The sequence below is a fragment of the Halyomorpha halys genome, unplaced genomic scaffold (genome assembly GCF_000696795.3).
Source record: "Halyomorpha halys isolate HHAL.00 unplaced genomic scaffold, Hhal_1.1 Scaffold664.1, whole genome shotgun sequence".
NCBI classification, from domain to species: Eukaryota; Metazoa; Arthropoda; class Insecta; order Hemiptera; family Pentatomidae; genus Halyomorpha; species Halyomorpha halys.
In genome coordinates this window covers 425,957-442,811 of record NW_027115162.1, presented here as the reverse complement: position 1 = coordinate 442,811, position 16,855 = coordinate 425,957, and the positions used below count along the sequence as shown (strand labels likewise).

Genomic DNA, 16,855 nt, shown 5'->3' with positions numbered 1-16,855 from the left:
AAATAAAAGATAGATCCAATAATGTTTGTTTGGTTAGTTCATAATCCTACAATAGTATGGTCAAATTATGTAGTGGAGGTTTCTCTTCCCGCACGTGTTATCCGTTCATTCAAAATGTTCTACGTACGATTTTGACTTCATTTTGTTAAGTTTGATCTGCAATTGACGTTTAATCGTTATTTTTGCATCTAGCTATGGGGGATGAAGCACCTGACAATGTTTTACAACGTGTTCGAGAAAACAATCATGTTGAGAGAATTAATAAAAGAAAGGCAATGTACGACAAGCAAAGGAATATAGATGGAAAGCCAACTGGTACTAAAATAGATAAACTTACTGAAGAAGAATTCATTAATGCCGCTCGCACAATTTGTAGTGGTCCTAGTGATTTGAAAGAAAAGTCTTTATCGATTTTAAAAACTGGCTTTATAGTGGATAAAGCTTGGATGATATCATTTATGAAGGTTGAAGGTGCCTTACATGCTCTCGTTAAATGTTTAATGAGTAAGTATGATTGTCTTTGTTACTATTTTCCATGTTAATGATATAGATTAGCTATTATTAATTATATGTTCCAGGTCATAATCCAGTGGAACAATTGTTAGCAGCTGAATGTTGTTGTAATCTGTCTTTGGGTGATACCAGAACATGTTTTAAGCTTGCTAAAGCTGCAACTCCATATCTTATTTCAATATTGCAAGGCTTGAACCACAACTTAATGGTTGGTGATTAAGCTTCATAATTCTAATTGTGTTATTAGTTTCCAAGCACCATTCCTACATCATTGGCGGGTGTGAATTCTCTTATATACAATGTTCTATTTTTTCTGGGATTCAATATCTACCATTAATATGATGTCGACTTTCGCTTCTTAATCTTGCTTAAGAAATTTATAAACTTCCAATTTATCTTTTTGTTGTTGAGATTTATAATTTGCCCAAAGATTCAACCCACTTAGTGGGCTTAAATGATAACCAATTCATGTCAGGTTATTTGACATCTATGGTTTAAATTTTTCTCAATGTGCATAAGTGAGTACATGTTTACCCTTCAAGTTGGAGTAGTGCTTGGGATCTAGTACCCTAGTAACTGTTGTAAAAAATTATTTAACTTATTAAAATTCTGTGGTTATTCATGTATTATTCTTTATAGAATGTATGTCTCTTGACGGTTTTTAATTTGTGTGGGAGTGGAGAGAAATCATGTGAACTTCTACATTCACAAGGAATTTTAAATGTCTTGGAAAAAACGATGAGTATAATTGAGGTTCGAGAAAACTCAATGAAAGCTTTAACTACACTTACTAAAAATGGATCAAGCTATATCACGTATGTATGTCATCATATAAGGAAAATTAAAAAGTGCTTGTAATTTGCCTAAATGTTTATAATATTAGTTTATGTTCACGTGTTTATGGGGAAACTATATTAATACTGTTAATGCTTGATTCATTAAGGCTGGGCCATATATAGGAAGGTGCAAGATGAAAAACGATCTTTTTTAAATTTGGTCCTACCTTAAAAGTTCATAGGTAAAATTAATTCAAAAAGCAGGTTGTCTACTCCATGTGGAATACCTGGAAATGTCAGTGAATTTATGGTGGGAATATTAAAATAATAGTCAATTCCCTTTTTGTAACTCGCCGACAGCACAGGGTGAAGTACGAGTTGATGAAGCACCTTTAAGAGAGATTTTGCCTTCCTTTTTAAATATTGGAAAAATTGTATAGAAGCCACGAAGTACATTTAGACTTCTTAATAAAATTATATTTATTAGGATTCTATTTATTTACATGTTATTAATGTTACCTTGGTATAATAACAGTCAATGTGATTCAATGGTACCATTTAATATTTTTTTGTTTTATCATATTCTTCTATTTCAACTGGGGAAATCATAACTTCGTAGTCTACAATTTTCAAAATAGTTAGGTAATGAGTTTTTGAGCTTAAAAAAAAAATGTGTTACAAAACAAGGGTCAGAAGAAAGTAAGATTGCTTATAATTAGTAATAAAAACCAATTATTGGTATTGATCATGTGAGCTTTGAACTGAAACAATTTTTAAAAAGTAGCAGAAATCTTAGGAGATGGCCAGTGATGCCAATTCCTTCAGATTGACATCCTTTTAATTCATAAAAAGAATGAAAATCATGCTCAGATCAGCAGGTTTTATTTTTTCTGTTTTATTAGTAATTGAACCTAAATAAAATAATATGAATGAAAGATATAAAAACTACATACAATGCCCAATAGATAATAAAATAATTCTTCGAAAAAATTTGTTTAAATTTAATATAAACTTTTCTACAAACAGAATGGTTGATTGTGGTGATTCTTAAATAGAAAAGCTTCTAAAAAAATTTTACTTACCATGTAAAGCTCTAATATTTTGCTGTCAAGTCATTTTGTTTGTACAGATTTTTCAAAAAACGTCAATGACACTCATACCAATGCTGCTAACATGAAGGTAGTGATGACACTAAATGCCATATAGTGGGCACAAACAAATGACTAAAACAGCAGGAGTAGAGAATGCATTTACCAGGAAAAAAAACTGAGCCGTATGTTACAGCTCCAGCACGTGGGGCGCAATTCTTTTCTTTGGGCCTTATATGGCCCTGGTAGTCAATGCGTTAACTCTTCACCTGTATATAATTAAGCCTTTCATCTTATTGTATTGGTGCTGATAAATCAAATCAGGATTGGTTTAAAATTTAATGTATTTTTTTTTTTTTATTAGGGAAGCTGAAGTAATAAAGTTAGTGCATTCTATACTTCCTCACTTTGAGTCTGTTAGAGTACAATGGCTAGTTTACCTATTATCATCTCTTCCTTATGTGATTCCTATTCTTCTTCAAGAAGATCTTCCTCGGAGGATATTGTTAATATTGGACTTAGTTTCATATGTTTCTCATCTAAACATTACATCAGTCACTGCTCTGGTAAGACCTTAATCATTTTGTACACTACTAAAGTTAATCTTTTATAAGATTGATTTTAATACTGTTGTACATATAAATATTACAATTTTTTCAAAATTATATTTGTTAGTTTATAAATACTTCTATTGAACTATAATCTGATTAAATGCTATTGTCATGCATGAGATGGCTCAGATAGATGTTGTAATTAGAAAATTGTATGTTGGTGATTAGTTCTATGATATATCCAGATGGATTTAATATTAACATATCTGAGTTGAAATCCAAATTGATATTATTAAAATATCAAATTATCTCTATAGCAGTCTACATTCATTATTTGATTATTAAAGTTTCTAACAAAGCTTCTTTGCAAATAGCAGTTTATAACTAAGCACCTAATATTTCTACAATTTAGACATTGATCAAAATGAAAATAACAAAATAATTTTAATGTAGACTAGAGGTAGAATATCTCTCATTTGAATTGTATAATACTACGTCAGTACGTATATACTTTCAGTTTTTGTAGTGATTTAAAAAATTTTATTTTATATGCACATCATGTAAATATTTTGGAAAATCTTATATGTATTCCAATCTAATATCTTACATATATTCTAATTATAGGTTGTGTTAGGAATGCTGAGAAAATGAAAAAAAAAATTCAATTAATTTATTTATTTAATAATAATATGGTGAAAAAGTGTTAAAAATGCTTTGGGATTTTTAATTTGAGAATTTCATTTCATCATGATAAATTACCTTGCCTTATGGTCTTCAATTTGTGTTCTTGTCAATCCTTTGCTTAGGTTCTAAGATAAAAAAATCTCAAACACCAGCTGTGACATTCTTGAAACAGTTGAAGCATATGACCTTAACAAATGATAGTATAAAAGAAGTATAAAAGAAGAAGATCAGGATTGTATATAGAATGTTAATAAATGAATATCGTTCCTGAATTTTCTGGTGAATCAAATATGATAGTATATTGGGTCTTGTTTTATTCAATTGAAATAATAACCTCTTCCAATTTACTGAAGCTGGGCATTTTTGAGCCATATTTACAGGAATAGAGCTGTCATTTCAATTGGCCAATATTTAGAGGGTTGGTTTGCATAAAGAAAGATCTGTGGTTATTACTTTGTTGTATCCTGAGCTTAAATATGTGTGTATATATATATATTTATACACAGGGTGTTTCAGGGTTAAGGTGCCAAACTGAAAATATGAACTAACGACCTCGAAACAAGAAAAAGATTTCCTCTGAAGGTATGTCTGCAAACGCTTTGTTTAGGAGATATTCACACCTAAAGATTTTCATTGTTATGAATTATTTACGTTATATGATATAAATAAAACCTATTTATTTGTTCTATCTACTTTATTAATTAAATGTAAACATTAAGATTAATATTAAATGTTGTTCAAAGTGAAGGTATGTCCTCAAACGTTTTGTTTAGGAGATGGATTATGTAGAATACTAACATGACCTTTTATCCCTGTTTATATAAAACTATTGGCAACATAAGGATTGATACTACATGGAATTAGCATTGGGAACTGTCAATAACATTTATTATTTTGTAAGAGGCTTTCACAGAGTACTCATCGTTATGCCTCCAATTTATACTACTGGTGAATATGCTAATATGGTGTTAGTGTACGGTTTTTGCAATGGTAATGTTAATGCTCCCCGTTGTGAATATGCCAGGTAATTTCCGAATAGAAGATTACTAAACAAATCTTTCTTTAGCTCCACGTTTTAACATCTTAGAAATACTGGTACATTTGCTACAATACCTGGTGCTGATGATATTTTTGTCCATTTATGAAATAAAGAAAGGAGTGCGACCATATTACAATATTTTGGCGATAATCCATCGGGCAGTGTTCGAAGTGTTGAAGCAAAATTAAATATTATGCCAACTACAGTATGAAGAACTCTTATTACAGATGAACTTCACCTATATCATTATCAACGGGTACAAAATTTATTACTGCAAGATGACATTTTTCAGATTGGTACTTCAATCAAGTTGAGCATAATCCAGAATTTTCATGAAACATTCTCTGGACTGATGAAGCTACCTTCACAAGAAGTGATATCTTCAATCAGAAAAATAATCACCTCTGTTTACAGGAAAATCCCCATGCAATTAGTGAGCATCATTTTCAGCACCAGTTTCAGTGCAATGTGTGGTTGGGGATAATAGACAATGTTTCAATAGGTCCGCATTTCTTGCCGCCTCGACTCAACGCGGGCACATTTCTGGAATTTTTTAACAATGATTACTATGAGTTAGTTGAACATATTCCACTAAACTGAGACATGTGGCTTCAATTAGATGGTTGTCCTGCACATTACGGAAGAGGTCCACAACAATGGCTAAATGCCTATCCCAATCAATGGATTGGCCATGGAGGACCAGTGGCTTGGGCTGCATGCTCTCCAGACCTGACACCACTAGATTATTTTGTTTGGGGTGACATTAAACAAAAAGTCTATGCTAGCTAAATCACTTGGAACTACATATAATATTAAGTTTAATTAATAAAGTAGTTGGAACAAATAAATAAGTGTTATTTATTTCATATAATAGAAAATACTTATGTGTGAATATCTCCTAAACAATGCGTTTGTGGACATACCTTCAGAGGTAATTTTTTCTTGTTTTGGGGTCCTTAATTCATATTTTCAGTCACTTGGCCCTGAAACACCCTGTATAAATATATGTATATTGTAATATCCTCTTTTTGGGTAAATAGTATATTTTTATGTATAAGGGTTTTTAATATGTTTTTATTTTTTATTTTATGTATCGTTTTAGTATTGTTTATTTGCTTTGTTAAACTAAAAACCAAGCTAACCAATTTTCCTCAGTAAAATATACAGTTACAAAAGATATCGTTCAAAGCCAAGATGGTGGGACATGTCCATGTTGAGCAGATTCAAGTATTTTAAAAACTTTATTTTGTCTTGCCATCATAATTGAAATTACAATATATTTAAGAAAAAATAGAAGCTAAGAATAAATATTAAAGAAAATGATTCCTAAAGAAAATCATAGGAAAAAACTCAAAACTAGTGCTACAATTGATGTTGAGAACTAACAATGAGAGAAGGGAAAGGAAGAAAACTTGGTTTTTGACATTCGTTGCTTAGGTGCGGACGGGGAATGATGTTTTCTGGATGAGGAGGTCATCATCATCTCATGTCCAGCTCAAGGGTGGACATCATGAAAATGGAGACATCGGAGAGCCACCCACAAAGGAAAAAGGATTCTTTGTTTGGATTACCAAACAACACACTTTGGTGGATGAGAAGTGAATTGAAAACTTTTAGAGGACCAAGGTTTTGTTTCTTTAGTGTTTGTTTGCTGAAAGATTGTTTACAGCAAGTGCTGGTTTGTTGAATAAGAAGACGAAAAAAAATCATCAAAAGAAGATCCTATGAAATTGGTTAGTTTTGTTCTACCTAAAATTGAATACATTTGTGAAAGAGATATTAAGTAAGTTCAAGTGTTAGTAGTAAAGTGTCTGTTTATGATTTCCTAGAAACCCGCCCTGAGATTAAGAGTCTATTATATTATAAAATTCTCCTATCTGTTAATTATTAAAGCTTTTTTTTTGAACCCAAACTATCTTTTAGATATGAGAATTAAGTTAAAACTATATAAAATTCCTTTTATTTTTTATAATTAATTTTGCATTATTACAATATATGTATATAAAAGGCAATATTAATGCATTAACTTTCACCACAACTAGCTTCATTAAAATTATATATATATATATATATACATATTTATAATATCCTTATATATGGGAAATATAATATAATCGAAAATATCCATATATATGGGATATTTATAATTTTAATGAAGCTATAGTTGTGAAAGTTGATACATCAATATTGCCTTTTTTACAATAGGAATACAAAAATGGTGATTTTATTACAATTTATTTGGTACTTATGTATTATCCAGCCCTGATCAGTTGTAGTTTGTAGCCTATCCTATTATAATTACTGTTTTAAGTGTGAGAGCTGACCATGCTTTAAATGAACACCTAACGAATCCTTTTCAGTTGAGTTCGGTACCTGAATTTGCATAAATATAAATTAATTTATGGTCTCAGGTTATAATTTACTACTGGTCTAGACAGGATGATATGTAAGTTCCCTTTAATTTTAAATTATTTTATTATAAATCTTTACTCACTTATTACACCTTAATAAGTAATTATGATGAATCATTCTCTTCGTTTTAAAAGATTAGTAAGTATAAAATTCACGATTAGATCAAAAGTGAACTAATGTTTAAAATGTTTGAATTGTTATTATTTAAATAAACTGAAATTTGTATCAGACATGACGAGCTAGCCATTGTCTACTGGTCACTTTTGACTCGCTGCTTTTTTATGATTTCTAGAAAGTTTTTGAATTTTAAGTTATGATAAGTTGTGTTGAAAACAAATGAAGTAAATTTATCTGGTAATTATTAATTTTGTCAGGTGCGGCTTCTTGGCAACATGAGCGCAGATCAAGAAGGAATCACAGCATGCACAATGATCGCTAAATGGGCGATAACATGCAGAATCTTTAAGTTTTTCTCTACAACATCATATAGACATCTTGGTAAGGAAATGTATTGGATCATCGGTAATTTGATGCATCATAGGAACCCAAAAGTGCATAAGGATTTGCAACATGTAAATGTTAGAGAGCTTGGATGTCAAATTGCTAATCCATTTCCTCAATGAGAGTCAGTATAACTGTAGAGTAGGATACTGCGGATGAGGGGGCCATCATTCTTCTAATAGCTATTCTTTCTTATTGATCCTAGTTAATAATAGAATTTTATATCTACTCAATAACTATCCTTATGTGATTTAACAGCTTAATTTTTGTTAAAGTTTCAAAATTTCAACTGGCTTGGATTTTTCTTAAGAGTGCTTTGCAATACGATTTTTTTTTATCCAGGAATTTTGACTTCTTTGTAAATAAATATAATCACATTGGAAACTATATGTATTTGTTCAACTCCAGTTTAGCTGTATCTCTTACTCAGCATTTACTGGAGTAGCTTTTGTTTGCCTGTCAGCAAGTACATATATGATTTTGTGATCAATTTTGCTCAAATTGACAATCACCACTGCCCAGAACTCTTAGCGAAGGGTCCTGGTTGATGACCCCTGCATTTGATTATAGATTGTAAAAGGTAATTTCCCAAATTAGAGATTCTTTGTGTTAATTAAATACCTAAGCTAGGATTACCTTATTACACTTTTAATTTTTATATAGTGAATTTTGTTTAAAAATTTAATTTTCTAACTATGTATAGATGAAAAATATTGTTTACTTTTAACAAACGGTCCATGTGGCATTGTGAATTTTTATGAATTGGAAGGTTTCAATACTTATATATGTATATATTTTTTTTATTTAAATATTTACATTTTCTTCAACTTAATAAATAGTAATGTACATAATTTTTTATGTGAAACATGCCACTAATTTTGTATAAACTAGTTGTAATATTGTTTAATCTGTATATATATTTACATTGTACATTATACACTCTTATCTAATTTACATTTATAGTTTGAATACAAACATGTTTAGGCAGTTTCAATAGTTTACCATTAATGATGTGCCATAAAACAGATGGATGTTTTTTCCTTTGCTTGTTTATCACAGTTTAAAATTAAATGAAATAACATTTTATTCATACTGACATTATTTGTCATTTAGTATGGAGACTTTTTTTTTTTATTAACATCAACAACTGGTTTAAAAGTGATTCAAAATTTTTATAATATTTAAAAATGAAGGCAGTAGAATAGATTCCAAATATTTTCTGTGAAGAAAGAAAACTGAAGAACAGTTATTCCATTTCATCTTTTTGTATTTGGTAGTAGATTGTATTAAAATTGATATTTACAAATTCTAACCACTTTATAAGTAATATATCATTCAATAAGATATTTAATAATTCTTAATTTCACTGACCATTCTCTGTTCAGATACATTTTTTTTTTTTTCATGTTTTCTTTGCTAATGCATAGGAATGTGAATTTCTTAGTCTGAATCCTTTGGACAGAGTTCCTTCAAGACACATTGTTTGTAGAAAGTCGAAGTATAAATATTCCATTGCGAGCCCTACCGAACTATTGGTGCGTTTCAGACATTTGTAGAACTCGTAATCACATTCACAGTGGGATCTAAAAAGAAAAATAATCAATTAATATTATTTTTTAAAGTTAAGTATGGTAATTTTAAATAATTATATTATATATATTATGTTAATTTGTAATTGAAGACTGTTTTGCTTTTTTGTAACTTAATTAAGTTTTCATTAATGTGAATATGTAAAAAATAGCATAGTATTTATGTTTTTTGTAAGTGAATTTTTTTATGTTGGATATTTAGTATTGTATTTTGTTTGTAAATCACATTAGATTTCAAGTGATATTATGAACTAATCAAGTGCTATAAAAAAAAGTCAATTATTGTTATTTACTGTACATTCTAGTTGTATTAACTTGTTTTTGTTTTAGGATATTATTTTTCTGTTGATCAACTATGAGCCATATTGTGAATGTTTCTAAAGAATAAATTAAAGATCTCAGGTGTACTTAAGATGCTATTCACTTCAATAAAGTTTTAGCATTTAAAATTGTATTTTCAACTATTTTGGTATCTAGCGATTGTTCCTATGCAATGTAATTGGATTTAGTTATAGCTGTTATTTTTTCAATAAAGAAATTACTATAACATTTTTCTATTATTTATGTGCCTCTCACATTAATAGAAAAGTAGGTAATTGTTAAATGATCTCATGTCTGGACTTTACTCATAATCTCTGAAGTATAAGGAAGGTGGAGGAAGGCGATAAACGTTTGAAGATGTAGGATTGTTGGTTTTATTCTGTAATTATTGAATCGTAGCTATTATAGATGGACGAAGATTCATGACAAACACAAGAACTTATTGAATCGCAGGAAGTGACTCAACAAGCAATTTCAATTACTCTTCAAATAAATACCATTTATTAAATAAATATTAAAATCTGTGCCATAAAACCAGTAAGATGCTAATAAAACATTTACTAATGATCTTTTAATACCAATAACAAGGACTATATATATATATAACTGGAAAACTCCAAACTGAGCTTGCCCCACCACTTGGTTGCGTCTAAATGGAGTAGATTAAGAAACTATTTCAAAGCTATGGTGGCTTAAGTACACATATGTATATTAATGTTATTTTATGATATAGTTATGTCAACTGAAATAAGAATGGTATTCACATTATGTCTTTGAGTAGGGTCTTTAGTTATCTACATTAAATTTGCTGTAAATACTTTGTTTTAAGAATTATTGCCTAAAATATAAATTGCCAGTTGTAATTGGATTACAGAGATTAGATTTCCTGTGTACACATTTACTATCTTAATAAAACTTAAAACACACACAAAAAATATATTTTCAGAACTCACACATCTTGTTAATTATCACACATTTAATATAAAAAGGTTTTACCCACACTGAATATCCTTTGTTTGTTATCCCATATTTAGGACTTGTGTTCCGAACTTTTATTGGACAAAGGTCATGCTTTCTGCAACACCTATCACTCCTTTCGGTTCCAAGATCATAATAGCTGCTTGCAATATCACCGTTTCCACACCATCGAGTGCCTAGAACAACCTGTAATTAGATACGAGACATTCTAAAAAAAAAAGTATTTTATTCTTATTTTTATGGATTGATGAAAATTATACTTATAGAATGCTGTGAAATGAATATTGTATATGGTGAATTATTTATGCAAAAATTAGTTTTTTGGAAAAACAAATATTTATCTTTATGCATTCTAAAAAGCCATCGCAGTTTTAGATACTGTCGACTTTGTTCATGAAATTATATGTATAACAGTTAGAAATGACATAATATGCTTCGAAACATTAGATTCTTTTTAAATTATTTATTAATAATTAAATTTTCAATCTCTTTAATGGCTTACCTCTTTGGAGGAAAGTAGTTATTTTAAAGTATAATAAAATAAACTTTGGATTGATCATTAAAGCCTTAATACTGTCCTGATATAAAAGATCATAACTATAAATTTTTTTCTTAATACATTTTTGTATTGTTTCCAAATTTGTCTAAAATTATTAGATCTTAAATTCTACAAAAATATATCTAGAAAAAAAAATGAAGTAAGGCCTTTTAATTTATTTGGACAGAACATATGTTGTTTAACACACTAAAATGGGGTCTTTTATTTTAATGATGATATAGGGTATCCCGAATTTTTAATTTTTTTTTTTTATGGGGTTGTACACATCAAATTTTATGAGCTGAAGTTATTTTTATTTTTTGTTATTAAGATAGCCTAAAAGCTTTATTGGAAGAAAATATTTATAATTCACCCATTCTCCTCTATCAAACAAGGAAATATGCTATCTAATCTCTTCCACCTCCAATTTATATCAGAATGAAAAATAAATTAATAAAGTTAATTTAGTAATCACAAAATGGTTACTGGATAACTAGAACAAATATAATAAAAAACTAAACTGGCTTATAGTAAGTTTTGGGTCATTTTAATATTTAAATAACACTTTTTTTTCAAGATCATCTGATGTTGAATTATTAATTTTATTATTTGACTATAGTTAATACAAAGGAAATCCTTACGTAGTAAAGGTAGAAAGGCATTAAGGGTACAGGTTCAAGGAAATGATTGGTAAAGGATTCTCTTATTAAATGCATCTTCTTCTTCAAATCTACAAAGGAAACTAGAAAATTAGTTAATTATCACATATTTAATTTTAATAAAGCCTTAAAAAATCTAATATATTCTATTAATTTTTTATTGAATCGAGAAAATGCTGCTAGAAGTCAAGATTTGAGCAATAGAAGAACTGAGCTCAACCGGATAAAGCAATTTTACACCACAAAACTCTTACATATAGCACATAATATCTTATGACAGTCATTGGAACAATGAGGCATAGCACTTTTAAAGGATAAAAATGTAAATTCAACTGACTACAAACAAACATTCCACATAGGAAACTTTTGAAATGACAAAAATTCCAGCATTGATTCTATTATTAACTTTCATTATTAATAATATAATATTCTTTTAGTAATTAATAGAAAATTAGTGATGACAATCGTAAGTTAACATCACAAATAATGGAAAACAAATATAGAAACAGTATAAAAGAAAAAAGTGGGAGGATAACGGAGGAAAGAAGGAAATGGAAAGTAATTAGACACATGTAGACTAGTCGACAAGATTGGAAATAAGTGCCTGTGAAGCCACTGATAGCAATGTCTGTAGGATTAAATATCTATTGAAATATGGATAAAATATTTTTGGACTGACATGTTACACATAGCATGATGCAGTTCTGCACGCTATGATGTGAAGTGACCTCGTCTCAGTTAATTACTTGTGGAACTGCATCATAAGAAGTAAGCCAATAACTAATTTCCATATGATAGTAATTACTGAGAATGTTTACTAATTTATTTTTCATAATTTTAGGTATTTTGGTTTAATGTTAGGTTTATTTATTCATTATAGCATTGGCTTTTCCTCTTTAATTTTATCTACACATTTCATATTTCAATAGATATTTTATCCTACGGGCATTTATATATTTTATTTGTCAAATAACATTTATGTAATTTGGATGGTTATCATTATTGCATGGTTTTGTATATTTAGTAAAAATTTCGGGTTTTTATATTGGATATTTATGTTACTGAAAAGTGGTTCTAGTAAGTAAAATAATGATTCTAGTTTTATTTATCTATTTTGTTTTTTTCGGGTTTCAAGATTTGAATTTTAAAAAGTTTGAATTACATAGTTTGGTAATATAACCAACATTTCATTCCATGTTGCTGTTATAATTTTATCTTTTTTTGCTTAGCCCTTTCTAATAAGGACCTCCAGCTTAGACTAAAGTATTGACATGCATTAAAATAACACTCATTTGGCACACTTACAGTTTTCCCTTTTTACCCCTAACTAATTTCTCCATGATTATTTCTACGATCAACAATTTCTCCCTGATTATTTCTATGATCAACAATTTCTCCACCTTTTTAAATTAAGAAACTTCATTTCAAAACTTAAGGAATATACAGGGCAGAAATTTTATTCTGGACATGTGAATATTAAAAAACTTTTTCGGCGTTATTAACTTTTTAAAAAATGATTATAAATATTTTACCTGGTAAAACTCCATTAAGTATGCTTCCAGTAGCATCTGTTATAGGATGCTGAGTTGTAGTTGTTGGGGTCGTAATTGGTCTTATTGGAGGAAGTTCATCACATCTGTTCATCAGATCTAACATAGATGCAAATCTTATTTTATATGTTTTGCCTATTGCGGTTAGATTTTTCAATAGTTCTTTCTGTAATGATGATTCACTGAAAAATGAAAAGTAATAATAAATAATGTAGCAAATTAATATTTTTTTTATAAAATAGCTTCAATTAAACAAAGTTCTATTAATTAAAAAAAGGAAACTGTAGTCTTATCAATGAAAAATTACATCCACCAATATATGTTAAGAGATGAAAGTTCATTAAAGCAGATGAAATTTTAAAAGTATTTCCTCCTATGTAACTGGCAAAATTATTTATATTACAGGTCCTGTTTTGTAGTAGAAGAGATATTAGGAACCTGGGTAGGTGATAGGTGGAACTAATACCCACAAAGACAGAGTTGGAATTTTTTCGTTCCTCGTTTTTATCTATTTCACATACTAAAGTTAAAGGTCAAGAAAAAATAATCATGCAAAATTTTTTTTTGTATACCACGAATTTTATTTTTTAAATAAAAAAAATTGTCCTGTATCAACTTATAGAAAATTTAATGCTGAAAAAGATTATGCTAATAGTTTTGAAAAAAAAAATTGTAAATAACTGAATTATGGCAAAAAAGTGGTGAGGCTAAAATTTTACCTTCTTTTTCATTCAGTGAATGATGCTCAATATCTTTAAAACTATCTACTGTATTATTAAAATAATTAAAAGGTTTTTTAAAGTTGCATAAATTTTCTAAAAATCTGAGCCTTAAATATTTATCTCTTTGTTCAACAGTTTCCAAGATGCAATTTTTCAATAACTAACATTTTTTAAAATTTAAATTGGCAAATATTGTGGAAACTGCTATGAATGGAGATAATTATTACAAATGAATTTATGATACATTTGTCTAGCTTCAATTAACTATCAATAGACATCTGTACTTATGATAGTTCCTGAGATATTTACTAGAATAAACTCACAAAATGTTGATTTATTGTTTAGAAAAAAATTAGTTTTTGATATAGTGTATTCCAGGAACAAGTTGTCATGCTGATGTCTATTGGCACTCATATGGAAGCTAGCTAAATGCAGTTTCCATGAAATAGAAACATGTTAAAAAAACAAAACAATTGTTTATAAATCAATATTCATTCATTCATTCATATGAGATTCTCCTATAATAATATTTTAATAACGGTTTTTCAAAAATGGATGTATAAACTTTTGATAGAATATACCTCATTTTTATGATACCAAAGAAGTGTATCTGAAATCATATATTAGAATTTTTACGCTTACAATCCTTGATCAAACTGTTTTCAAAACAATTTATACCGAAAGTTGAACTGCAATAATTTGTATAATATTTAGTATCAATAAACCTCAAAAGATCACAAATATTGATTGTTTTTTACTGTATAAAGGCAATATATTAGGATTAGCAATTACCTAATTTCACCTTTTCATGGGCAATTAAAAATTATTTTGGTTTACTTTTTTAAGGATCATTAAAATTATTTTGACAAACACAATCGATCTTGAAGTTATTTTATGCCCAATGATTTTTAAATCTTGTTTAAAATATATATTTTTCCCACTGACTATTTTCTTGGTTTGTTTCTTTTATTAGTGCATGGTAACAATGATATCAAAATTGACAGGGTGCATAGTAGATAATTATAAATTTGTCTCTGTGACTATTAGCCAAAATATAAGGAGTTTTTGATGTAAAATATAATTTGTTGAAGTAAAATAATAAGTGTCTGCCCTGGTAGATCCTTAGGAAATTGAATTTTCTAATTTTTAGTTCAAGATGGCCATTAAATTAATGAACCTTGTTTTGAAATGAAATATGTGTTTTTATGCAAATTATTACACATATACTTTTAGCTTCATCGTCTAATCAAATTTTTTTAAAAACTAAATAATTGTTATTACAAACTATCTGACCAAAGAAATAAGTAATTGTGCTTAGAGTTCCAATCATGCTACTGTTCTAAATTATATTTTTTGAAAAAAATATTAAAATAATGTACTAATTCACAGAGAAAATGTTTAATAGGCTTCATTACAAAGTTGCGATAATATTTCCGTTTTGCTAACAGGATACTGTTCAATAGATTTGGAGAATAACCCGATATATTAAAAAATATTTTATGTTGATACCTTATGACGAACAATATAAAAAATATATTTTTGAGTATTTTTAAATTATTATCACAAGCATAAAGATTATATATTGTAAGTGTATTATTATATTACTATCTATATACAACATATAAATCTTATATATTGTAAGTAATTTTAATGGATTATATATAATAAATAAAAAATGAAACTGATCATCGATTGTCAGGGTATCCATTAGTATATTTTATTGTACAATTAGATATTTTGAACTAAGTATGTGGACTATCTTTTAGATTCATTTCTTGAGGGCAAAGTGTCAGTTACTAGAGGAATGATGATGAAGGAGGTGGTGAAGAGAAAGTCAGGGCAATCTGAAGTTTGAGATGGGAAAAATTAAACATTGAAATATTTTATAATTATGATAATATACTGGTAATATAATCTTCTGGTGGATATTTTAAACTAATCCTTAGACAATTGGTTCTTACCGTTATCAACTTTTTTGCTTTTGTTTGTGAGGCAATACAATGGCTGGTCCCCAAAAAAGTTCATTCCTATTGATGAAATCACAGTTTAATCAGTTTTTAATTTATCCCTAGTACAAATTTTGCAGTACAAAATCACCAATCCTTGAATTAATGTCAGAATTATCTACTTTAGAATTATATATTAGAATTAAAAAAGATTAAATCCTGGGATTATATTGAATACCTCTAAAATATTGTGAAAAAATTTTGACAAAATTGAATTTATCAATTATCGGTTTGGATTTTCTGGTTCCTATGGGTATACACTTTGGTTTTCAGTATGGTTAACCATTATGAAAGTCAAATACAGACCAGAATTGGTTAAAATTAGTAGACTAGTTTGACTTGATGTCGAAAATAAATGGACAATTTCGTTAAGAACCGTAAACAAAAACGTGAACACTGTTTGCTTCTTGTCTTAGGAGCATGTAAAATTAAAATTTGTCTCCATAGCAGGAAGTGATGCAGTCCAGCCTGAACCAAGTGACAGATGCAGAAAACTATAGACAATCATTCTATCCTAACCTATTCATTCAATAGGACCTTTTGTCTATCATCTATTATTCATTCATTAAACCATTGGAGCCTTGAAATCTGAGATATGAGATCTTCATTCCCCTTCACATTACAACCAGACCATGACCAGATCTCAACCAATCTTAATATGGCCCTGAATAGCTTATACCTTACCTTCTTCACCTCTATCTGCTCTACCAATGGATACTGTAGTCAATGAAATTAAATCCCAAAGTTGGCCCAAATCTATCAGTCAAAACCTGGGCATGTATAATGTAAATACTGGCTAATGACATGACTTATCCTAGATGAACCTCTTGCAGTCAATGATCTATCATCCATACCGATGATCTCGTATCGATTTTTTAAAATAATTTATCTACTGATATTTACAACTGTCTTAAAACATATACAACCA

The 16,855-nt window shown here is 28.7% G+C and overlaps 2 protein-coding genes across 8 annotated transcripts in view; one reads left to right on the top strand and one right to left on the bottom strand.

Moving 5' to 3' along the window:
• Positions 1-10,430, top strand: LOC106685166 (transmembrane and coiled-coil domain-containing protein 6). Of its 3 annotated transcripts, none has more exons than XR_001343805.3 (6): positions 1-504; positions 579-721; positions 1,153-1,328; positions 2,742-2,943; positions 4,129-4,194; positions 7,438-7,497. XR_001343805.3 is itself a non-coding variant. In XM_014427715.3 (6 exons), exons 1-6 carry the CDS (start codon positions 195-197, stop codon positions 9,510-9,512), a joined length of 984 nt encoding a protein of 327 aa, XP_014283201.1. In that variant the 5' UTR covers positions 2-194; the 3' UTR covers positions 9,513-10,430. The 3 variants fall into 3 exon arrangements, 2 of the variants coding, with proteins under 2 accessions (XP_014283201.1, XP_014283200.1); XM_014427715.3 differs by lacking the exon at positions 4,129-4,194 and adding an exon at positions 9,484-10,430 and having other exon boundaries at positions 2-504; positions 7,438-7,561; XM_014427714.3 differs by lacking the exon at positions 4,129-4,194 and having other exon boundaries at positions 4-504; positions 7,438-8,759.
• LOC106685168 (uncharacterized) overlaps positions 8,896-16,855 on the bottom strand; it is a 49,926-nt gene continuing 41,966 nt past the window's right edge. For 2 of the 5 annotated variants that reach the window (XM_014427716.3, XM_067052264.1), the window contains 4 exons: positions 13,182-13,381; positions 11,632-11,720; positions 10,475-10,638; positions 8,896-9,147 (listed from right to left, as the gene is read on the bottom strand). In XM_014427716.3, the coding sequence (XP_014283202.1) occupies positions 8,967-9,147; positions 10,475-10,638; positions 11,632-11,720; positions 13,182-13,381 (634 nt within the window). In that variant the 3' untranslated portion in view covers positions 8,896-8,966. Of the gene's footprint in view, positions 9,148-10,470; positions 10,639-11,631; positions 11,721-13,181; positions 13,382-16,855 lie in introns of those variants that run through there. The other 3 variants (XM_024361556.2, XM_014427717.3, XM_067052266.1) reach the window with 3 other exon arrangements.